We start from the raw sequence: 25,326 nt of genomic DNA on the forward strand, positions 1-25,326 counted from the left end.
CGGGGCACAAGGAACTCAGAATGGCAGCCAACAGCAGCTTCTCGCCATTCAACCCAGCATCTGGAGACTGGGAAGCGTACGCCTCCCGTTTCACCTTCCTCCTAGAAGCCAAAGGGGTCACCGACGAAGAAGACGCCAAGAAGAGGGCGATATTCTTCAGCGTCTGCGGAGAGGAGACGTTTGAAATCGCCCGGGCTCTCCTTGCGCCTGAAGACGTCGCTACTGTTCCATACAAAACAATAATGGAACAGCTGAAGGGGCACTTTTCGCCGCAGCCCTCAGTGGTGGCTCGTCGAAATGCCTTCTACGCAAAGCGGCAAGCCCCTGGGGAAACCATAACTGGGTTTGTGACCTCTCTCCGCCAAGCCGCCCGGTTCTGCAACTTCTCAGAGCTGGAGAACATGCTTCGTGACCGCCTCGTCGGTGGCCTGAAGGATGAGAAGCTGCAACGGCGCCTCTACGCTAAAAAGGACTCAGGATCCGACAGGGAGGAGGTGCACCGAGTACAGCAGCGCACTCAAGCAGCGCACAGACCACAGCTGCCTCGACGAGAAGGAGGGAACTGCGCAAGCTGCGGGGAGAGTCACGAGAGGAGGACCTGCCGTTTCCGCAACGCAGAGTGCAGGCAGTGCAGAAAATCGGGACACATCGCCCGGGTGTGTCGGGCTCGGCCCACCCGACACCAGGCATCAGATGACCAATCCAAGAGCCCCAGGTCCCGGGGCCCAACGCACCAAGGCAACTCGACGGAGCTCACGGACTTCCAGGTATACCAGTTGCCCCACCCCAACGTAGAGAAAATTTATGTAGAGGTACAGATAGAGGGGGCCCCATGCCGCATGGAGCTTGACACGGGTTCAACTCTATCCATAATCTCGGCAAGGACCTTAAGGAAACTGTGTCCCACTGGGGGTCCCAAACTCAGGCCGGCCCCATTCACCCTCCGGGACTTCCAGAAACGTAAGGTCCCCACAATGGGGGTGGGGACCTTCAGGGTGCAATACCGAGGGCGGACGCGGCAACTGGACTTGCTTGTGGTCAAGGGCCCCTACATTAGCTTACTGGGATTGGCATGGTTTGGACCACTGGGGCTAGCTGTCACCGGGGTGAACCACACTAGCTTACAAGTGGACGTGGACGCCATATGCAAGGAATTTCCAGGGGTTTTCGATGGGAAATTGGGACAGTATACGGGCCCCCCCATTGCGCTACAGCTTGACCCCGCAGTACGACCGGTCAGGCTCAAGGCCCGCCGGGTCCCGTTCGCCTTGAAACCCCGTATAGACGAGGAATTGGACCGACTCGTAGAGCAAGGAGTGCTGGAGCCGGTGCCTAATGCTCCCTGGGAAACCCCAATCGTCACACCCGTCAAGCCTAATGGTTCGGTCCGCATCTGCGCAGACTACAAATGTACCATAAACAAGGCCCTCACGGCCCACGCATACCCAGTGCCAGTGGTCAGCCATGTCCTTGCCACCCTGGCTGGGTCGAAAATTTTTGGCAAGCTGGACTTGGCCCAAGCATATCAACAGCTGCCAGTAGATGAGGCCACAGCAGAGGCACAGACGATTGTGACGCACAGAGGAGCGTTCAGGGTAAAGCGGCTGCAATTCGGTGTCAGCGTGGCACCAGGCATATTCCAGAATATAATGGACTCTCTCCTTAAAGGGATTCCTGGCGTCACCCCCTTCTTCGATGATGTGTTGATTGCCGGCCCCACACCAGAGGAGTTTGAGGACCGCCTCCGCACCGTTCTGCACCGTTTCCAGACGGCGGGTCTCAAGGTGAAGCGGGAAAAATGTCTACTAGGAGTGCCTCAGGTGGACTTTCTGGGATTTATGGTGGACGCAGAAGGGGTCCACCCGACTGGGGACAAGGTACGGGCCATTTGTGATGCCCCAGCGCCCAAGAGCAAGACTGACCTTCAGGCCTTCTTGGGACTATTGAACTTTTACCATTCCTTCCTTCCCCACAAGGCGGCGGTAGCGGAGCCCCTACACAGACTCCTGGACAAGCGGGCCCCTTGGGTGTGGGGCCAGCGCCAGGAGGCCGCATTCCAGGCAGTCAAGGACTTGCTTGTCTCAAACTCGGTCTTGGCACACTTCGACGAGAGGCTGCCGGTGGTGCTAGCATGCGACGCCTCACCCTATGGCATTGGAGCTGTCCTGGGGCACCAACTCCCGGATGGAAGAGAGGTACCGGTGGCGTACTTTTCCCAGACACTCAACACAACCGAGCGGAATTACTCGCAAATCGACAAGGAGGGTCTGGCAATCGTAAAGGGAGTAAAAAAAAATTCCATGATTTCTTGTACGGGCGGCCCTTCACCGTGGTGACTGACCACAAGCCGTTGCTTGGCTTGTTTGCCCCCGAAAAGCAGACCCCCCAAGTGCTGTCTCCTCGCGTCCTCAGGTGGTCAATTTTCCTTGCCAGCTACCAGTATGCACTGATTCACCGACCTGGGAAGGCGATGGGCCATGCGGACGCCCTCAGCAGGCTACCACTACCGGAAACAGGCCCTGACCCAGCACCTGCACAAGAGGTTATGAGCCTGGAGCTGCTTCCCGACCGCCCCATTCAGGCACAAGAAGTTGCACACCATTCCAAGAAAGATAGGGTCATCTCCCGGGACTTGGACTGGGTGTGGAGGGGATGGCCCAGCAGCAGCCCCGGGCCAGAATTCGCCGGCTACACAACCCGCAAACATGAACTGTCGGCCCACAAGGGGTGCCTGTTATGGGGAAGCAGAGTCGTTGTTCCCCAGCCCCTCTGCAAAAGGGTCCTCACAGCCCTACACGAGACACATCCAGGGGTAGTAAGAATGAAGGCCCTTGCCAGGAGTTATGTGTGGTGGCCGGGGATCGATGGAGAGATAGAGGCCTGGGTCAAACACTGCCAGGCCTGCCAAGAATCCCGCCCAGATCCCCCAAGGGCCCCAGTCCAGTCCTGGGAGTCCGCCCGAGCACCATGGTCACGCCTGCATGTGGATTTCGCTGGCCCCTTTCAGGGGAAAACATTCTTCATAGTGGTGGACTCCTACACCAAATGGCTGGAAGTCGCACTGGTACCGTCCACTTCCACGTCCGCAGCCATCCGGGTACTACGCAGGCTGTTTGCAACCCACGGGCTCCCTGACACTCTCGTCTCAGACAACGGGACTGCATTTACGTCAGGAGAATTCCAAACCTTCACAGCGCAGAACGCCATCCGCCACATCCGTTCGGCGCCGTTCCACCCTGCCACCAATGGCCAAGCAGAACGCATGGTGCGGACCACCAAGGACACCCTTCGCCGCATGACGCAAGGGGACTGGGAGTACCGCCTTGCCACATTCCTTCTAGCACAGCACAGCACCCCCAGCTCAACGACTGGCCGGAGCCCCGCTGAGCTACTAATGGGTCGGCGCCTTGCAATCAGATTGGACCGCCTTCACCCCGATAGAGCTCAGGATGAGGTAGTGGTGGGGGAAGGCAGGAACCCCCGGACCTTCGAGGCCCAGGACCCAGTGTACGCAAAGAATTTTGGGGCAGGCCCAGCATGGGTACCCGCCACAATCACCAGGGTCACTGGCCCCGTGTCGTACGAGGTGCTAACGGATGGGGGGCAATGCTGGCGCCGCCACTGCGACCAGATACGGCGACGATTCCCGGGAGAAAACCAGGAGGAGGACAGGTCAGAGGAGTCCCAAGGGAACAGCGGGGCAGTGAGGCCCATAGAGCAGGAGGGGCCAGCAGGAGAGGCAGAATCAGTAAATACAGAGAGGACCCGTGAGGCCGAAAGGACACCGGAACCAGAACCACGACTGAGCGAGCCGGTTGCACCAGACCAAACAGCCGCATCACAGCCAGCATCCTTGGAACACGAGCCAGAACCCGGAGCCCGGACCAGGGAACACCCCAGGCCACAACGCACACGTAGGCCGCCGGCATACCTTGAGGACTATGGATGCGACCTCCCGGGCAGGACTGGAACTTAGAGGGGAGGGGTGTTATGTACTGAGTTGAATAGGATCCAAACTGTAGCAGTCTGATTGGTCCTAGAACAATAGGATCCAAAAGGCAGCAGTCTGATTGGTCCTAGAACAATGCAGCAGTATGATTGGTTGGCAGGAACCACCCAATCCTGCTCCAGATAGAAGTGAATCCACAACCTGATTGGCTTACAGTAGAATTCCAGAATTAGCCAATCATGTGCAGCCCATTGTGTAAATAATGTATATAAAGCAGATACTGTGAGGGGACATTTATTCATTCCTCCTCACCACTATGAGCTGAATAAAGAGCATGAAATCACTTTGCGACTCTGAGTATATTTCAGTGTTGCTGGGGTAAAACTGATGTTGCCATTTAGGGGGAGGGAACAGAGGTTTTTCAAGCATTGCACGCAGCGTGAGAGCTTTCACTTTTGCTGCATGCAACTGATCACCCGCCCACCCTCCCTTATTTTGCTATGGTGTGTTGACCTTGCTATGCCTGTCATGGAGTCGTCTGCCATTGGGGCAGGGGCCTGGTAGGAATTTTGTCCATTTGGCTGATTGGCTGGTGCCATTTGGTTTTTGCCTACTGCGTAGCAAATCGTCACAACTTGTAAGGTTGCGGTTAGGCATTGGTTAAATAATTGGTTGGAGGAGGGGTAAGGATTGGCTGGGCCTGCCCCTCCAATGCTGCTGGTGCAAGGGAATTCCGTTAAAGGAATTCAGGGGCTTGCCATGCTTTCTTCCTTATCCCTGGAATCGGATTTGGGCCGTGCAAGCCCCTGGGAGCATGAGGGGGAAAGGTGAGGGCCTGTGGCTCAGCTCCACTTTCTACCCCCTCACTGACTTTCACTGGAATCCGGAAGTCAGTTCTGTCCCCAGGCGGGGAGACAGATAGTCATAACCAATGCCTAAGCAACCAATTACATCCATGTATGTTAATAAAGTTGTGGCCAAAATTATGCCAAAAACCGGACTTCCGGGGGCGGCGCGAACGGCAATGGCGGTCCTCTTCTAACCGGGAGAGGAGGCTCCGCAGACACCGGGTCGTCCGCTACGGCGAAGCGGAGACCCACTCTGGAAAACCACAGGCGGCAAGAGCCTGTGGCCTTGAGGCTCGGTGGGCGCCAAAAGCGACCCTCCAAACGTCAAAGGAACCCCGTAAGGGGCTCCGGAGCGTGGAGGGGGGTGGCGGCACTGTGAGCCGTTTCGCAATCTGCGGAGCGAAGCCGCGCTGCTGCTGCCGGTGAGCGCTGATCCCTTTTCCTGTGAAATTTGGATCCGGAACTAAAACCAACTTATTCGTGAGTAAAGACTGAATCACTTTAAATTAGAGACTAAAAGCTGAATTAAAAGATTTGAACTTGGCCGAGAGCGGAGAGACGTGGAAACAGGAAGTCCGTCTTCCGCTGCCAGTGAACTTGAAAAAGCAAAGAGCTGGAGGAGTGGAGGCTGAAAAAAGAACCTTTAAACTTTACTGATCTAAGCATCCACTGAACCTGCAATCTAAAGTAAAGACTTTAAGTTAATGATTTGGAATTACCATTTGTATTTGACTTTCCTCCTTTTATTGGATTACAATTAAAAGGTGAAATTAGGGTTCCAGGTGGAGAAATCGAAACTAGAAACAGAATTGTTAGAACCAAAGACTAAGGTACTTTCAAGGATGTATAACTTGCTGTTAAAATGGAACACACAAGATGAAATGGTTAAATCGGCTATGATAAGATGGGCACAGGACATTGGGTATAATATTATGTTTGAGGACTGGGAAAGGTTGTGGAGTACTGGATTGAAATTTACTGCATGCAATGCTTTGAAAGAAAATGTAATGAAAATGATATATAGATGGTATATGACCCCAGTCAAACTTGCAAAAATTTACCACCTGTCTGATAATAAGTGTTGGAAATGTAAAGAGTGTGAAGGAACATTTTTCCACCTCTGGTGGACTTGCCCTAAAGTGAAGGCGTTCTGGGAAATGATTTATAATGAACTGAAAAAGGTATTTAAATATACCTTCACTAAGAAACCAGAGGCCTTTCTTTTGGGTATTGTCGGCCAAGGGGTGGTAAAGAAGGACCGGACATTTTTTATGTATGCAACAACAGCAGCAAGGATACTACTGGCAAAGCATTGGAAAGCTCAAGATCTACCCACACTGGAAGAATGGCAGATGCAACTGATAGACTACATGGAACTGGCTGAGATGACCGGCAGAATTCGTGACCTGGGAGAAGAGAAGATGGAGGAGGATTGGAAGAAATTTAAGAATTATTTACAAAAGCATTGTAATTTGAGTGAATGTTAAGCAGGATGCTAGATCATAAATAATGAAGCACCACTAACCTAGATGATTTAAGATAATAAGTGAGATTGAGAAAATATAAACTTTATTGAGAATTATAAGATTATAAAGACATAAATGAGATATAAGAATGCAAATAAGATAATAAATTGCTGGTAAAAAGTTATAATGATGAAAGTGGGAGCGGGAGATGTGAGGAAGTCCAAAGAAAATGTGAAATTATGTTAAGATTTGTTATACTGTTCATTATGTTCACTTTTATTGTAAACCCCAATAAATATTTTTCAAAAAACAAAAAAAACAAAATTATGCCAAAAACCTTAAAGAAAAATTCTGTGTGATGTGCGAGTTATTGGGGGGGGGTGTCTTGGGGACCTCGACATGCAAACACCCTTCTTCCAAAAAGCTTGGAGGAGCTTACAAATGACTCTTTGGTAATTTCTCAAAACTCTGGGCAGCTTGAAGAGCCAGACCTTCTCAGATTCCTTAGCAGAACTGTTAACATATAACCTTCAGACCACTTTCCAGGCCAGTATAAAATGGGATAGCCTCACATATACAGCCTTCAGCATTTTGAAGAAAATGTGGGCTATAACTGTGATGAATCTACCAATGAATCAGCTGGTAGCAGGAGGCACAGCTAAATGATGTAAATGAAGGAGGTAAGGGGTTGCACACACAGCAGTCTGTATGGTACAAAGGGCCAGCCCTATCATTAGACAGAGTAGCTGCTACCTGCTCCAGCGATGACATGCTGGAGCTGTGCCACACAGCCCACTTTCTGCTTCCTAAGGTGAAGTAGAGGGTGCTTCACCATCCCCAGGGTTTAAGTGAGATTCAACCGACAGTCCAGAAATATTTTATATATGGACCGAGGGGCTCTGTGAGGCACACAAGTAGCCCAAATGACATGAAATACTCTTGTCAGGTTGCGGCGGGACCTAGATTGTGTTTCAGTGGTCACATTTCCGTAAAGATAAAATCCCACTTCAAGAAATCATTTTAATTAAAAGGTGGGCAATTTGCACAAAAGTAAGTTCATGCGATTTTCAGTTAAGATTCCCTGAGCTCATCCATAATGAGAGGAAACTTGATTAAAATGAGATGCTGCACAGTCCATCCATTTCCCTAAATTACACTGGAGGATTTATAAAATCATTTCTCTTATAGGGAAAAGGCTTACACATACTTACCCAGTTGGCACGTAACTCAAACTAAACCGTGGCTTAGCACAAACAAGCAAAAGTGCAGGTTCTCAGATTACAGCTATAGCACTCCATTCTCAGTCCTGCTGCTGCCCTGTAATCCAGAGCTAAACGACTGGTTCAGGGTTACATCAGAACCTGGGCTCATGGTTTGTTTCATTCCACAACCAAGATTGGTTTTTTTGTTTACTTGGCTTACCCTTGGGTAGCATAAGAGCAGCAGGACTGAGAAAGGAGCATTGCAGCCACAACTGAGATATAAAAGATAGGAGCTAAATGGAACCTTAAACCTAGGTTATGGGTGCAACAATGGAATGTCTAGGTGCACTTTTTTATAACAAGAATACAAAGCTGAAAATGAATGAACTCCAGCTAAATTCTTATATTCATTTTTTACATGGTCTAGTCCTCATCTGAAGACTGCAAAAAACAAAACTATGCCTCCCCTGCTCGCCCACCTAATATTCTTAAGAGGGTCTCTTCTCCAGTCTTCAGAGAGTGGCTGGAAGTGGGGAAGCAGAATAAGGTCCTCCTATCCTTCTACTCTGACTGCGCCCAGACCTCAGAAACTGCTCGCGCTAATGAAATGCTTTGTCGCAAAACACCCCTAGAACAATGGGAGTTTCAAACGCTGACTGTACACTATGTTTCATGCTTACACTGAGAAAATATAAATCCCATTTTAAACATTAACGTGCTGATGCTGTAAACAGAAGGGAATGCAAACAGGGCTGAAGCACCAGCGTCATTTTTAACTTCCCAAATATGCTCTGTTTGATACTATCCCTGCAAATTAGTAAGTATTAAATTAGCCACAGGAGGGCTCCCTCCAGCAAACCGAGAACAACAGAAATACCTTGTTAATGAATAAAAACAATAATTTGTGCTCTTGAGGCTTAATAATAAAGGCTCTAATGCCTCAAAAGTTGCTTGTTCAGGCTACTCTGTGGTACAGTCACACAAGTGCATATTTTGTTTAAATATCTGCACTGTATGGGAGATTTCTGATGTCTCAACAAAGCCTGCACACATTTGGCTTCCACATGGCAGACCTAGTTCTTATAAACAGCACTTGAAGTGAGTAAACCTGTGCCTGGACTCTCATCACTTCAGAATACAGGCTTCCGTTCACATAGTGGCATTCTCCACCGCCCAAAAACAAAAGAGGAGAACATGTCTAACAAATAAAATCAGCATGTCAAAAGGGAAGTCCTACCAGGGTTCAGTGGAGCCCAGACGTAAAATCTGAGATCTCTTCAAAGGAAGATAGCAAAGCAGGACTCTTCTCCCAGCCATCTATATTTCCATAGATCCTGAGGAACCATCCGATCTAGACATCATAACTTGGGACTTCTTCTCTCACATACTCTCACCCCCTGGGCTGAAGGAGCAGAGGAGGTGGCAAGCTTCAGGAGCTTCAGAGACAACAGTAAACTGCCTAGCTAGCTGCAAGCATCTACAGTACCCCTGGTTGAGAGCCAGGAAGGGGTGGAGTCTCCAGTACATTTATAAGCTTCTACTATGAGCTTATATGCTGCTTATATTCACTGCTCAAGCAACAGTTCCCTTAGAGCAGGGGTCAGCAAACTTTTTCAGCAGGGGGGGGGGGTGCGGGCCACTGTCCCTCAGACCTTGTGTGGGGCCGGACTATATTTTGAGGGGGGGGGATGAATGAAGTCCTATGCCCCACAAATAACTCAGAGATGCATTTTAAATAAAAGCACACATTCTACTCATGTAAAAACACGCTGATTCCCAGACCGTCCGCGGGCCGTATTTAGAAGGCGATTGGGCCGGAGCTGGGCCCCAGGCCTTAGTTTGCCTACTCATGCCTTAGAGCATCTAAATAGGGCTTCTCTTTCTCTCCCCGCACCCAACTTGAGATACAACAATTTAAAAGAAGGTCATTTCTTTCTATTAATAGTCCTGGAAACATTCCATGAAAGAATGTGATAAAATGCCTTTGGCAGGGATGCCAGAATTCCCCCCTCCCCCAAGTCAAGCCTGGAAAATAACCTCCAGGGGCTTGTTAAAGCCAACTCAAAGAAGGAGCGAGCTTTACAAGCCCCCAAATTCAAATCTAAGCTGTGGAAGACCTACTCGTCTTTGCCACTAACAAATGCTTTCAACCAGGAGAGAGAGAGAGTTCTCCTTGGCGAGCATGTGACCCAGCCTCAGTGGTTCCCTGCAGGAGTTTGCAAGGCTGAACTTAGCTGGTTTTACTGACGGAGATTCCATGGGCTGTCGCTGCCTGTAATTCCCAGCAGCCAAAGCAGCCTGTTCCGCTGCCAGCTATGGGAAGGGGAGGCAAAGATGGTCTGTGGGCCATCTGTCAGGGATGGTCTTTCTGCTCCAAGTCTCCCTTTTTGTCCCTGGTGCCTCTTGCTTTTAAAATGGTATGGAACGACAGTTTAAAGAGGAGTGAGGGCTCTCAGATCCTTTCTAAATTACTCCAAAAAAAAGAAGAAAAAAAGAAGTGCTCACTCATCTTTAGTCCATAGCCAATATTCAGCATTAGAATCATCTTCCTGCTGCATCAAAGATTTATTGGAAATGAAAGCTATGAATAAATATTGGCTCCATCATGGCACACATTTGTCTCTCACTTGGAATCTTTTCAACCCAACACTGGAAGGCCAGTTTTCCAATACTACCACTTTTATGACAGCATATCTGGAGCACCTGAATACTTTTAAATGAAAATTCTCATCCATGTTGAGCTGGAGTTTTCAATAGGCCCTTTGATTGACAGCTGTACCTAAAAGCCATTTCCCCCTGGGTGGTATTCAACTAAGTGTTACCCAGAGCAGACCCAGTGAAATTAACCAGTCATGCACATTAATTTCAGTGAGTCTGCCCCAAGTAAAATTTAGTAGAATACGACCCCTTATGTCTCCCTAGTACTTAGCTTGAAGAGAAAATTGGTTTCTCTGTGGTGAGAGCTAGATGCTTAAAGATGCAAGAATTATAGATGTTCTTTTCCATAATTCTTGGAATAATGAGACAAAGACTAGGGGCATCTGGAAAGATAATGACTCTGTCAACAGTGATTTGATCCCAGGAAGAAAAGTGAGGGTCAAACTAGAGAGGATGCTAAAAACATCATTAGCAATTATCTTTTCCCCCCCTCTCTAGCAGGTTTTGGGAAGGGTCTTCCCAATTTTCCTCAGGACTACAGCTCAAAGAGTGAATGGGGAGATATTAAATTTTTCATCTCCACCACAGTCCCAAAGAAAATCCCCCACCCCACCCACTGGTACCATGGGGTGAGATTTTCATTGGGAATGATATGGGAAGGAAATGGTAGCATCTATTCTTCCTGCATAGTATAGTCCTGGTGGCAATTCTGATTAAGGTGGTACTGGTTTCTTATACCTAACATGGTTGCTGAGGTTGCATTTAGCACTCTGCTTAGTTTGATGCTAAAAAAAGGAAGGAAAATGAACTGCCCCAAATGACCAAATAGAGGTTAGAATAAGAACACAGGAAACAATGAGTGATATCCAACTCAGAAACGAATTGATATGAATATGACTAATGCTGGGTATCACCCAATAGCAATAGTGAATAATTTCACACACACAAAAATTGAGTAACCGAGGGTAAGAAAATAAGCTCATAGAAAATAGGCATTGAGAGGAATATCGTTAATATACTTCTGCCTCTTCATCCAATTTCTCGTCAAAGAATTCAATCACAAGAACATTTCACCACCCACCTGCCTCTGGGATAGTTAGCACACGAAAGGCACCGGAGGTGAAATTACATTCTGTTATGTCATGAGGAATATCTTTTGTATGCTGCTAAAGAGCTGGATGGAATAAATATAGAAAAACTCATTAGAGATGCACTGGAAGAATACTGTCAAGGTTACCTATCCATTATTAAGAGTGACTGCCAGATTAGGCAAAAGAAATAGAATAAGAAAGAAAGAGTGCTAAAACAAGAGAAAAAGAGGGATGCTGTTATGAAAAATCACTTAACATCCCAAGTCCCTGTCTTGGGAATTTGCCAGGCAAAGATGTGCTAAGGCATTTACATGCTTTTATATGAGTGTTTCAGTAAGAAGCAATATGACAGAGAAGAAAGAGTCAGAAAAAGACTAAAATAAACCATAAAAATTGTAAACAGAACTCAAATGCACCAATTGGAATTTACAAGGCTGTAAAAAAAATGACAGTAAACCATCCTCTGTTAAGTTTCTTGGGTTTTCATGGTATAACAAGAGTGACTGATTTATAGAGAATAGGAGGCTAGTTCATTCTGAATCTGAAGCTTTATATTTATTACTTGGGGTTCTCACTTCACTTCCAAACAACATTTTTAATGAGCCTCTGGTTGTTCTTGTTCTTGCTGTTTTTTAAAACCAATCTTTTTGTATGCCATATGAAAATCCTTAATCAGGGACTACTTTGCTCTTGAATCTTATTTTAAATATTATGCTCAAACAAAATATGAAATGTAAGTACACTGATAATGTATGCCACCACCTGAACAAGAGAGAATGAGAAGAACTGGAAGAACACAATGACATGAAATGAAAAATTGAGCTGTTATGGTTATGTCATCTACTGTACTTCATATCAACATATTTTAATGATATTTCAAAAGTAATTCGTATGGCCTACATATCAATGTGATTCAGAGCACATTCCATAAAAAAAAAAAGAATATGGGTCTAACCCAGACTTATTTATAAAATAAACACACTGGCATCAATGGGAATTAAGATAGCCATGACTAAAGTCCTGTTGATTTCCAATGAGTCTGCTTTGAATATGACTCAATGCAACCCTGCTACTGTTTATCAATAGAGACATAGAAGATACAGGCGAGTTTGAAAATACTAGACATTTGCTTAGTGTAATGCTATTATCCTTAAAGGACAGCTTATGCCACTGGCAAACTCCAGCATGTTTCTAACATTGGGAAATCTTCTGGCCGCAATCTCAGGAACCAGGGCTGGTGCCAGGCTTCAGGGAGCCATCAGCAAACACACAACATTCTGTTCGCCTTCCTCCTGCCGCCACAGTGCCACCACCAACACCACTCCGCCCCCGCTGCTAGTGGTTCCCAATTTTGAGGAATGGGGTGCGAACAAAGCTTTATGCTACAGCAAAGGGACAGTTGCCCATTTATCATCACTTGATCTAATCCTATGTTCTAAGCAACATGGACAGCACAGTTTCATATCGCATATCAGACAGTTATTACACCCAGGGCTGGACCAAGGCATTTCAGCAGCCGAGGTGAACCCAAAATGGTGTCCTCTACCCCACTAGGGAAGAAGGGGTGGTTGCGGTTCTACAAGAGGGACAAAGATGGGATGAGGCCAGCAGGGCACCCTATTTGCCAAGGGGCTGCTGCAGAGGCGACGTTGGTGACAGGCTGCTGAGGAGGAGGCAGATGCAATCAAGGCAGCAGCGGCAGCAGGCGATGCATTCCACAGAGGCCAGATCTGCTGCCCTGTGGATCCTGCCACCTGATGTGGTCGCCTCACCTTGCCTCATGGGTGGGCTAGTCCACCCCATATAACTCCATGTATCATGTCCACCTGATCATGTCACCCTTTACTATATTGGCAATGCTGGCCAAGACTGATGGGAGTTGTAGCTAACAACATCTGGAGGACACCAAGTTGGCTCTTCCCTTCTACATTAAAAAAAAAAAATTACTGCTGGATCAGACTGAAGGTTCACCTGATCCTGTTTCCTACGGTGGCCAGCCATATAATTCCAAAAACAACAACAACATATTCTGGGCATAAAGGTCACTACGCTCCCCTGCTATTTGGTCCCCCTCAATTGGCATTCAGGGGCATGTTGCCTCTGGTGAAGTTTCCATTGACTTAACATGGTTAAGAGCAATTAATAGGCCTGCCCTCCATTGATTTGTCTAATAACCTTTTAAAAATCATTTAAGCCAGTGGCCATAATCACATGCTGTGCCAGCAAATTCCATAATTGGGTGAAGTGGTGGGTTTTTTTTTTTTTTGTCCTGAATCAAAACTGTAAATCAATTTCAGCAGCCAGCCAGTTGTATTTTTGTAGCGGGGTTTTATGTGCAGTGTTTATTTTGATGCTAAAAAGGATGCTCTGTTTACTTGTTAACTGTGTTTTGTATGTTTGTCTTTTATTCAAGATGCTTTAACTTCTGTTGTAAACCACTTAAAGATCTGAATATAAGAAATACTTAAGTTCTCCAAATCAAAATAAAGTACTAGCATCAGGGGGTACGAAGAAAAATAATTTCTCTCCACTAGAAAATATTTATTCTCCCCTGTTACCTGTCATCTGTTTTTTTAGAACTACGAAGTTCTCACAACCAACCTCTGTTTTGTTTGTTTGTTTATTCACATTTTCTCAGCTCCGTGATAACCTTTTCTGAGAAAGGGTTGTCAAGACTGCACATTGTTTAGTAGGAATTACCTTACTTAACACATGAAATACTTGAATGGTGTACATTTTAAGACTTGAGAGCATATACAAAATGAAATAAAGCATTAAAGCATCTTCAGTAGCAGAGACCACACAACAGAGTAGCATTACATGGAAAGCCTTCATAAATAAGGAAGGTTTAAGCGAGGGTGGGAAACCTCAAGCCCAAGGATTTAATGTGGCTCTCTGGGTCTCGCAACCTCAGACCACCCTACCCAACTTCACACCCTGCTTGTGTGTCTTTGTCCGGATAGAATATGGCCGTGAACTCTTATAATGCATCTTGCTTGCCTGGATAGAGAACACCGGGAAGTCGGGGGGAGGTTGAGTGCATGTAGAAACTTCCCTACTTTACAAAGGTAAATTTTGCAACCACAACTCCACCCACCTTTGCCTCTGGTCATGCCCATCACTGGCACATGGGCCCTGGACAATTGCTCTGAAGGGAAGCTGAAAAAGGCATCCCATTCCTGGTCTAAAGCACAGCACTGCAGATGCTTGATGGATGCCCAGACAGAGGGAATTTCACAAAATGAAAGCAGTGGTGTTGAAAGACTTGCTCTATGTGGTCGCAAAGTGGAGCACAGGCACATGTGGCATGGTGAAAAGTGCCTTTCTCAAAGACCACAGTAGCACTGCGCTACTGGCAATGTTCTCTTTCATTCCCAGTATGGAATTTGCCTATATCATAGCCAGTGTTCTAAGAAATGACATGTTTGTTATCCACTACAATTGCTAAGGTTTCTGTTGTGGTGAATCATTGCCAGCTTAGACTCCATAAGTGTACATATGAAAGTCAATGGGTTTTTATTGCCCAGTGTACAGCATTTAACACTTACCTACATTGAACCACATTTACCAAGAAAGGGGGGTGGGGTATTGGTTTTGTTTCATTTTTGTTTTATTAGGTATTCTCATTTTGTATGTTACAGTTGTGAACCACCTTGGGATCTTTGGATGAAGGACAGTATACAAATTAATTAATTAATACAATTTTATTGACTAATCACCCAGTTTTGAAATATAGTTTCAGGGCCCTTCCCAGTTTGGGTTGGATTTTCAGCATCCTTAATATTTTTATGTCACCCACAAATGTGTCTACCTTGCTGATCTCTCCTGACTCCACATCATTTCTCAGTAACCTGGACAGTGCTGGTTCAAATGCAAGTCCTAGGGGACTAATTATCTCCCTTTATTGCAAAACCCATCTATTCACTGCTACATCTACTTCCTGTTATTTAACTAGCTACTGATGCATACCTAATTGACAATGTAATCCTATGCATGTCTACTCAGAAGTAAGCCCTGTCATGTTCAATGGGTCAGAATTCCCCATATGCTAGTATAGGATTGCAGTCTTAACCAGCTGTTGATTTTATCCCAAGGCCCACTAAGTTTATTCAGGAGCCTTTTGAGATGAGAGTCTGTCAGAAACTTTTACACCATCAAAGCCTACCAATTCACTCCTAAATTCATGCTTGTCTACACTCTCAAAGGTCACCAAAAGGCTGGTGAGTCATTGTAGGCATTATGCAGGAACTAAGCTCATTCTTCCAGAGCAAAGCATAAGAATATCGGAAGCTGCCAGAGGTGACTCAGCAGGTACAGCTGCTCTGCATCTTTTCACCATGCAGGCTTCCCTGCCACCTCATCCTCACCTTCCTAGTAAGCAACAGTGACCTACCTACAGGGAAACTAGCACAGCAGCTCCACCCTACCTGGAGATCAAGGAAGGCCATGGGTGGTTCTCTAGTATTCCAGACAATGTAGTACTCCCAACCCAACCTGGAGATGTCAGGGATTGAACTCAAAGCATTGAGCTATGCCCCCAAGACAGAAGATAGGTTAATAGGCCTCTAATTTCTTGGCTCTCCTTAGACCCTTGATAAAAACAACCCAGAGCTATGTTGGCTTTTTTCCAGCCCTCTGCTTAGGATGCCAAGGTTGTCGATCAATGATTTCACATTTGAGCTCTTTAAGAATTCTTGGGTGGATACTAGTCCCACCTGGACACTGGTTAGCCTTTAATTTGTCAGTTAGCCCTAGGATGTCGTGTCTTGTCACTTCTATTTGCCTTAGCTCTTCAGATGCCTTCTGGGCATCATTCAGACATGGGGATCTGTCCAGCATTTCTCTCTAGTTTCACTACTCTCCTTCAACTATCCTTGCACACCTTTGTTGTCTCATGGATCCTCAGAGGCTGGTTTCCTGTCTCTGATTATTTAAAGAACAGATCTGCCAGTGATTGTGATGCATTTTGACACCAGCTCCTGCTATTTTTGCCAGTCAATGGCTCAATCAGCCACCTATCATTTCCCATGTATATTTCATGCAGCGGAAGGAATACAGTATATACCAATTACAAATGAACCTAAATAAAAAAAAAATCACTGATAGTACACAATCCCAGTTCCTTTCAGGTGGGAATGCTATGCGAGTCCATACAGCCTAGACCATGAACCTTTCAAGTTTCACTGTTTTATCTGCACAGATGCACCTCTACTCAGACTTAAATTCCAGTGGATTCAACAGATCTCACTCCCAAGTAAGTGGATATAGGATTGCAGCCCTAACAAACTATGGTATGTGTACATTACAAACTTTAAACAAAAACAATTTGAAGACCTCTCTGTATTAAAAAGCATTCACAAATAGAAAATATTTATAAAGTTTTCAGTCAATGTGTCAAGAAGCCACACTAGGGTATAATGTGCAGAATGACTGATGGCTCTACAGAACTTCATTGTCCTTAATAGAATTAAATAGGGTGAGGTTAATCCTACACCAAGCAATGCCAATGAATAGCAAGTATAACAGACACTTGTTTTGGCCCTCTGAACAAGTGACTCCCAATCCAACCAATCCAGGGATATTATTGATCTTAAATAGCAATCACGCTCATAAAAATAACTGAAATGTGGTATACTTTTTCTTTTAGTGAGAGACCCATCTGAAATATCAAAAGTACATTCTTTTAATCAAGCTGAAAAAAGGTCTGTTTTGCTGCACTCAGACTCAGGTCCATTCAGATTAGAACTTGATCAAATGAATTTAAATGTGAAAGCCAGACAGCTTCTTAGTACAATACCAGTATAATGGGAAGTGGAGAAACTATTCAAGAAATGTTGGCACCACTTCTTGAAGCACATATTCCTGAGATTGAACTATAAATGATGCCCTGTAATATCTAGTCTTAGAACCCAAGTTTATTGCACCCTATTTCTTGCACATCTGGCTGAAAAGCAGGAGATGTAGAACTAATAATTAACACAGGAAAGCACATCTCTTGCACACAAAATGCACACTACCAAGCATCAACTTGATATTCTGTTCCCTCTTATTACAATTTCTTTTGCACACTTATTCAAAACCTGAATCACAGGCCTCTATAGATACTATTTTGTGTGATGTGAAGGCCCACTCAAAACATTTTGTTAAAAGTCTTGTTTTACTAATGGGGAGGTAATATTGCTTCTCCAGCACAGCCAAGAACAGAGTTACTCAAGCAGGGTGATTTCTAAAGACCTTATTAGTGCTAGTTTCACCCTACATGTTCCAGCAAGTGATCTCCTAGAACTCCAGAGCTCATCTCCTCATTGTCCGTGCACTGATTTTTAAGAGGGAAGTTTTTATTGCTTGTTGTTGTTTTGCTCTTCATCTGCTGTTTCAATTCTGAGCCCATTTTTCCATATGTACACTTTAGTATGCCCCATTGAGCTTGATGAGGCTCAACTTCTGATCAAACACACTTAGGATTGTGGCATAACTCTTCCCTCCACTCAAGGTAATGTGTTAAGCCACAATTCTGTGCACACTTAGCAAGGGGTAAGCTCCACTGACCATAGCAGGACTTACTTCTGCGTAAACAGGGATAGGATTGGGCTGACAGTTAACTAGAACACAAAAGTGGGCATCAGCCATTCAGATGTGCATTTCTCACCTCAAAATCCCTTCAACCAAACTGCTAAAAAAGCAGTTACTTATACTTTTTTTAAAAAGTCATTTATAGTTTAATATGGTTAAACACACTGAGCCTTAGAAGAATAGTGTGCTCTGTAGCAGCAATACTAGGCATACTTACCAAGGAGTAAGCCCTACTGAACAGACTGAGAGTTGCTTCCAAGTAAGCATGAGGATTATGCTGTGAAAGTCTGTTAAACCTTACAATCATTTTATGAAGGAGCAGTCTTCTAAAAAAGAGTGATGTTTTATAAGTGTAAAGCTTTGCCTTGATTCAGAGAACTTCATAGCCTAACATATAGAAACTGTGTACAGCAAATGTCAACAGCAGGCTATCAATCAACAATTGAATGTGCATTAGTGTGTCTTCCATTGATCAAACTAATTTATAAACATTCACTCTGTTGAAAAGATATAATACACTTTGATTGATGGCCCTTGAAATTAAGGACATTAAAATAACAGTTAATATATATGGCTGTTGCCCAGTGCATTATAAGTGATAAACAAGCTACAGCATATATTTCTATTTCTATTTTATTTCATGCATCTCTCACCCTTATGCATGTGTGAAATGTTTGAAATCTATATGGAACTATTTGCAGTTAGGCCCACAGCAATATTTGCAAGTGAAATATAGCCTTTCCTAATTTATCAGCAGCAATGATTTAAAGTTTTGCATTAAAGCAACTCTCTCAAAGGCACTTAATTTAATGCAAGTCTTATTTTGGTTTACGAGCCATACATAAACTTAATGAGTTGAAAATTATGACAAAAAATATAGGTTAGATTAATTGTTGTTAATCTCAGATGACGAAGACTATAAACTAGAGATACTTAGGAGCACATTATGACATCAAGCAGATAGAACAGTCCACGAACAGAGAGTATGTGTGCATACTTTTGTCTATAGAGTCTGACTACTAGAACTACATTTGGTGAAAGAAGGAACCTGGACACTTTGAAGTGTTAGTGGAACAGTTGGAAACTGGGGGCGTGAGGTGGGGAGAGAAACAGGTTCTAGCAGGAAGAGGACTACACTGATCAAATAGGGTGCTAAGTTTGCCTGCAAGATTAATTGTGAACTTTACTAGATGGCCTTTTGCAAGTCCCCAGAAGGCTAATCTCTCAGCTTAATCGATTCATTGGATTGTTTGAAGGATAAGAACCATAAGACATTTTGTACAATGAAAAATGAAATTAGTGATGATCATCATGTGACCATACTGAGGCATGTATACCTATTTCTAAAACCATATCATGGCATTTTCTTCATTCCACATTAAACTGCTTAGGCACAACTGCATTCTAGACCTTACAATTGATAGCAAAATTCTGATCAGGAGAAAACTTCTTATGCACACACCTAGGCACACCCATGCCCAAACTTTGTGGATCAAATTTAGCCTCACTACAGACCATGGGCTATGATCACTGCTGGGGAAGGGGAAGTGGGCTTCAATTTCATCTCTCACACCCAGGCTAGAGTCAATTACTGTTCTTGGAAATCCAACAAATTAGCCTCTCCCAACTTTCTCCCTTCACTATACAGTTGTCCTTCTTCCGGAAAACCTTAATACCAAATCCTCCTCTTCCTCATTGGGTCTTTAGAGTGTGTTCAGCATTCACGGAGGAAGAGCCTCAAGTTAAAAGGATGCATCACAATAAAGAGCCATTCCGCTTTTTATGGCGACTAAACAGATGCTTTAACTCTCCACTTAAAAGACACACACACACAACTCTCTATGCTCCGGGCTGCTCTGGATCTTTTGCTTTCTGCTTACCTGCTGCTCTCCCAGCATGGTGGATTTCACCAGGTGTCTTTCCCTGTACAGAGACCAGAGTCCGATGTTGGGCAGGAAAATCAGAGTCACCACGAACAACAACGTCATTTGCAGAAATCTTTTCTGTTTCCTCTTCATGGCCAGTGGCAACGGATGCCAGAGAATAAATGAGGTGATGGGTATCCTTCTCTCCGCTTTTTCCTTCCGTGGTCCAGAGCTCCCTTTGACTTCCCTCTTGCGCTCCTCAGTCTCACCGATTCACCCCCAAACAGTGAGCAGAAACTTCAACTCTGCCTCCAGCTTGGTCACCCCTTCACGGGGGGAGTCTGTAATCTAAGGATCCAAGGAAAAGACAAGGAGTTACTCCTGCTATTCTCTGACACAGCCTGTCAGCCACAGCCCTGCCCCATCGCCCCGAAAAGATCCTAAAAGCCTATGGATCTGTACCTTCCCCTTACTTCCCTCCCCGCAACCAATAGAGTCGATACGATTGGTTGCAGAGCTGCCGCTGCCGAAGCCCAGAAGTTACAGAGAGCAATTGGGGTGGGGAAGCAGGGAGGGAGTTGAGTCACCCAACTCGGGGGTGACCCATTCTTCCATCGCCAGTGGCAGAATTTAAGGAGACGAGGCGGGGGAGGAGCACTTGGCAAGATCTTCTTTCCTGCCAGAGCAGAGATTTCTCCCCGAGTGGCAAGGGGCTCCCGGAAATCGGTTCGCGGCGCGCGCGCCTTTCCCACCAATGAAATGGGTCACAAGGTGCAGCCTTACCTGGGACCTCGCACAACGGGGACTCGCAGTTGGAAAAGACATCTTCCAACTCCCTTGCTCTCTCACACACACCATCCCTCCTCCGGAAAGACCAGCCCCTCTTTTCTTCTTCCCTCCCCAGCAACCTCGCTGGCAGAAGGGAAAGCGCTTCGGCAGACTCCAGTTGGCATGACTTCACACACACACACACACACACACACACACACACACACACACACACACCCTCCGACGGTCTGGCTCGGAGACTTTCCCTCCCCATCCATTCCTAGGCAGGGCTAATGGGGTGTGTAGACTATTGCTGAGTGAGCAGTGTGCGCGCGTGTGCGTGTGTGTGTGTGTGTGTGTGAGAGAGAGAGAGAGAGAGAGAGAAGCGTCCAGGGCAAAATAAAAACAAATCACACCATTGCACTCATCAGGTTACCATTCTTCAGCGGCGGAACATTTTTAAAGCATCGTCTTGAAGCTGGGAGACGAGGCGACCACAACGCGCCCGGCTGATGCGGCAGCCCCCCACATCGGGATCCAAGGCGATGTGGAAAAGTGGGCGGAAGGTGGGCAAGAAAGACCCCCTCCCCACGCACTTCTGCCCCCTCCCTTATTGGCCCAGCCGCCTCTTCCCCCTGCCTCCCACCCGACAAAATACTGGCGGGCGGCTCACACGTGCGGGAGATCCTAATTCCCGGAATTGGGGCTTGGGCTCGCGGGTGGCGAGGGTGGCCAGCCCGCCCTTCCGAGCCTCCCTCCCTGGAGAGCCGGCGCGCCCCGCAGCAGCCGCCTCTCACCTGATCCCCCCGTCCAGAGCTGCCCACCCCAGAGCAGGAGCAGCCGCGGCTGAGCAGGAGCAGCGCTTTCCTCCGGGGCTGCTGGTCTCCTCCTCCTCCTCCTTCGTCTCCTCTTGTTCCTTCATGATCAGTTGAGCGCTGGCGGCAGCGGCAGCAGCAGCAGCAGCAAGCTGGCTTCTCCGACAAGGCGCGCAGAAAGGGGAGGGGGCGCGACAGAGGCGGCGGAGGAAGAGGCGACGGTGGCGGAGCCCGTTGCCGGCGGAGAGGCAGGGCGGCTTCCTGCGCGGAGTCTCCCCGGCGGCCGCGCTCAGCCGCGCGCTCTCTCCCGCAGCCGCAGCCGCCTCCGCCAGGTGAACGGGGAGTTCTCCGCCCGAGGGGGGCCTGGTGGTGCGTCATGGCCCCGGGCAAGTTGGCGCTGAGGCGACGCGACCCAGAGAGGCCGGGTCTGAGGGGACCATGCGCAGCTGAAGAGTACCCCAAATAAAAGTTGGGCTAGGAGGCCAGCGAGGACCCGGCCGAAGCTCCGTCTCTTTTCACGAAGAAAGAGGCTTCCGCCGGCCGCTCAGAATCACTGGGGCGAGGGCCTAGTTTCAGGTGAGGGTGGTAAGCGGCTTAAGCCTGTGCCTGGACTGTACCACTTAAGGCGAGGGGTTGACATGCTAGAATTGTCCACAGGCTAGATACAAAGGCTAGAAGAAGCCAAGAAGGACGATATCTTTAAAAGCCAGTGTGGTGTATTGGTTTTCTTTGCTGGGCCAGGAGCAGGGAGATCTGGGTTCCAATCCAGCCACCAAAGACACCTTTCTGGGTGACCTTGGCATGGTCTCTCAGCGTGCTCTACCTTGCAGGATTGTTGGGGGCAATGAAATGGGCAGGAGTGATGGGTGGGTGCCACCCAGAGCACCTGGGAGAAAAGATGAGCTCCAAATATAGAACAATTTCTGCCCCTATGTATATTCCCAAAGGGGAATAATTCCACCATGTAAACCGCCACCTGTGGTCTCAAAGTGGCACAGTCCAAGAGGCAGCTCCTGAGCTGCAGTTTGTATGGCAGTATACTTATTGGCTTTACTAAAGAGTTGAGGCCAAAGGGGATGGGGGCAACAGAAGAAATGCAGCCGCTAGTGTGTTTGGCACTGCTGCAACTCCAGTTGCATTTGGGTCTTTGCACAGTGCCCTTCTAATGGCAGAAAATGGAACATGGACAAATACAGTTGCTATGTCATTCAAAAATCACATCTGTAGAAAAGCAGACCAGTAATGAATCAGGTTGTTCGGGGAGGTTATGGAATATTCTAAGAGGTTAGACATGTATGTTGGGAAAATTTGGGTATGGTGGTTGGATTCCTGGACTGCAAGGTTGGTCTTCAAAAGCCACTATGGATCTGGGAACAGATTGTAGTCACCATGGGGAAGCTGTTGCAGATGGTTTGCCTGTGGGGAGCAATTCTTGTCTTGGTAGTCATATTTGCAAGATCTCATTCTCTTCACCACTTGTAATATTTGCAAGATCTGACTCCCATCACATTTGCATGTCGTAGTAAACCATAATGCCATCTCATTCCACTCCTCCTGCCCTGTAGCCAAATACAACAGCCACAAGCTTTGGCTTGCCATAACATGTGAACTTGTTTCTTCCAAACAAACCACAACTGGTAACACAATTGCAACCCAAAAATAAACACTACTCATTCAAAGTAAACCATTTCCTGTAGCATGTAAACACAATCAAAGTGAGCCTCCGTGCTTTCATCTATCCAGTGGTTATGAAGGAATAGAGACTCGTGATTTATCCCTTTCACAACTTATCCTCACAACAACTATGAGAAATAAGGTCCACTGTGCATTATCTTAATGGCATGTTCATGACCCCCAGACATAGAGGAATTGGAAGGAAGCTCTTCAGAGATGAAATGGACATAACAATGACTACTCATGTGTAACACTTCAAGCGTGAAATTAACATGGATCTTTGTTGCACCTGGAACTACCTTACACCTCTGGGATCACCATCCCGCTTAACAAATCTTTTCCTCAATGAAGAATGTTTGTGTGCTTTTGAGTTCTGTAGTGCTGGTGAGTTTTCCATGTGTTTTCCTTAAGTACATATGTTGTGTTTGGCAATGATTACAGTTGGTAGTAATTAGATCTCTACTGTACTTTCTGATTCCTACTACCAAGTTCCCTGGACAAAATCTCATTCATTCAGGATTATGTTGAAATGTACCTTAAAGTTGGTCAGAAACATGAGAGATTACAGGGACTAATTGAGCAAACACACAAAACACATACACAAAATGTACAGGTACAGTACATGAAATCTTTTTCAAATTAGCTGAGGAGTGTAAAATACATTCCTGCCATAGTAGAATAACTTAGTACAGAAGCCCCATGTGTCCTTTTAGCTGCTATTAAGGTGTTTTTACGGGAGCATTATGTCTTCTGCATATGCCATGTTGAATCCGCATACCATGTGGCTATTTCGTTTCCTTTTCTCTTTCCTTGTATAAAGCAACATGTATAAGAATGTAGAGCAAGCATTCTCCATCCTGCAAATGAAAATATCTCTGTTGTCAATCCTCCGCAACACTATCCCCATTTAAAAAGATAATGGAACAATGATAGAACAAAATCAATTATGTTACTTGAACTGTGCAGAATGAATTTAGCAAATTCCTGCCTAAAGGACATCTGAAAGAAGTCGGGTCGGGGGAGGGGGGTACTGATCATGACACTGGTTGTAGATCCTCTGATTTACACATATCGCCAAATATGCTGCAGTGAAGGGGAAGGCTGAGTTGTAGAGCACATGCTTTGAATGCAGAAGTTCCTCAATTCAGTCACCAACATCTCTAGCTAGAGCTGGGGAAGACTCCTGTCCATGGAGAGCTTCTCTAGACAATGGACCCATGATATGACTTCACACAAGCAGTTTCCCATGCTACCTGCTTCCTTACACTGAAAGTAACAGAAGTTTCTCTCTACTGGAAAAGATGTAGGCTGTGTAAACACCATACATTTAAAGTGTGTGTGTGTGCACATACACATACCCAATCCAAAGGATGTTTCGAAATGCAGCTCTGTGAAGGGCATAGCTGTCAACTTTCAGATTTGAAAATATGGGATCAGCAGCCTCGAAAATAAGGGATCAGCAGCCTCACCAGTCCTGGGGACAGTCTACAGGATATCTAACAATCTGGGATAGCAGCGGGAAACGGCGCTGGAATAAGGGAATTTCCTGCAAAAAAGGGAAGGTTGACAGCTATGGTGTAGGGTAGACTAAACTTTCTGGAATTATTTTTTTGGAGGTGTGGGGGGTATGCTTTAAATGTATTGTGTGTGTGCAGCCTAAAACCAAAATGGTGTCTTCATTCTTGGGTGTCAATGAACGGAATAGCAAGTTTGTATGTGTGTATTAATTACACACTTTTATACTGTGTGACTGGACCCAGATGGACTTCATTTCAATACAGACACATTTCTCCTCTGTGGCAAAAATCTGATGTCAACAGCTTTCCAGCTAGGAGAGAAAGCAGCAAGCATATGCTAAGGTCCTGAGACAACATGCAGGAAGCTTTTGATCCTGTTAATCAGTACAGAGCATTCAGGTTTAGTCAGTGTGAGTCATTTTGATCAACATGGGCCTCTCGTGCCTTTCATGTGAAGGGAAACATCCGTCACCAATCCTAGTCTGTTTGTTATGTCATTATGGAATAAATACAGAATAAACTGTTGGGGACATTGCAGTTACGTAGTGGAATGTTATGTCACCATATTTGTGGTTCTGCTGTCTGATATCGATGATAATTACTTCATTAATGGCTTTATAAAAGTTATGGAAAATACTGATTTTAAAAAAGGTATAAATGACATTCAACAAGTCAGTTCTCCCTACTATGTCCCAGGTGTATGAGGTATAATGATAGTCTACTCTACAAGAGTCTTAATCATTACTGGGTTGAACAACGAGTGATGGGTGGCTGCTGTTCAAAGTGGTTGCCTAGACAACGTGCAAATATACAAGTTAGGGTTTGCGCAATTACTAAACTATTCATGATTTTCAAAAGAGAATCAACTGAAATAATAGTAAACAGAGTAATAAAAGCTAT

General features: G+C 45.9%; 1 protein-coding gene across 5 annotated transcripts in view; it reads right to left on the minus strand.

Moving 5' to 3' along the window:
- GALNTL6 (polypeptide N-acetylgalactosaminyltransferase like 6) overlaps positions 1-23,482 on the minus strand; it is a 504,553-nt gene extending 481,071 nt beyond the window's left edge. Inside the window, exons 1-2 of one of the 5 annotated variants that reach the window (XM_081021716.1) lie at positions 21,218-23,482; positions 19,668-20,000 (exon numbers count right to left, since the gene is read on the minus strand). In XM_081021716.1, coding sequence (XP_080877842.1) covers positions 19,668-19,805 — 138 coding nt within the window. In that variant the 5' untranslated portion in view covers positions 19,806-20,000; positions 21,218-23,482. Of the gene's footprint in view, positions 1-19,667; positions 20,001-20,125; positions 20,304-20,435; positions 20,676-20,836; positions 20,975-21,217 lie in introns of those variants that run through there. The other 4 variants (XM_081021719.1, XM_081021718.1, XM_081021717.1 and 1 more) reach the window with 4 other exon arrangements.
- Positions 23,483-25,326: the final 1,844 nt, after the last annotated feature.

Source organism: Podarcis pityusensis (assembly GCF_964106645.2).
Source record: "Podarcis pityusensis genome assembly, chromosome: 9".
Classification (NCBI taxonomy): domain Eukaryota; kingdom Metazoa; phylum Chordata; class Lepidosauria; order Squamata; family Lacertidae; genus Podarcis; species Podarcis pityusensis.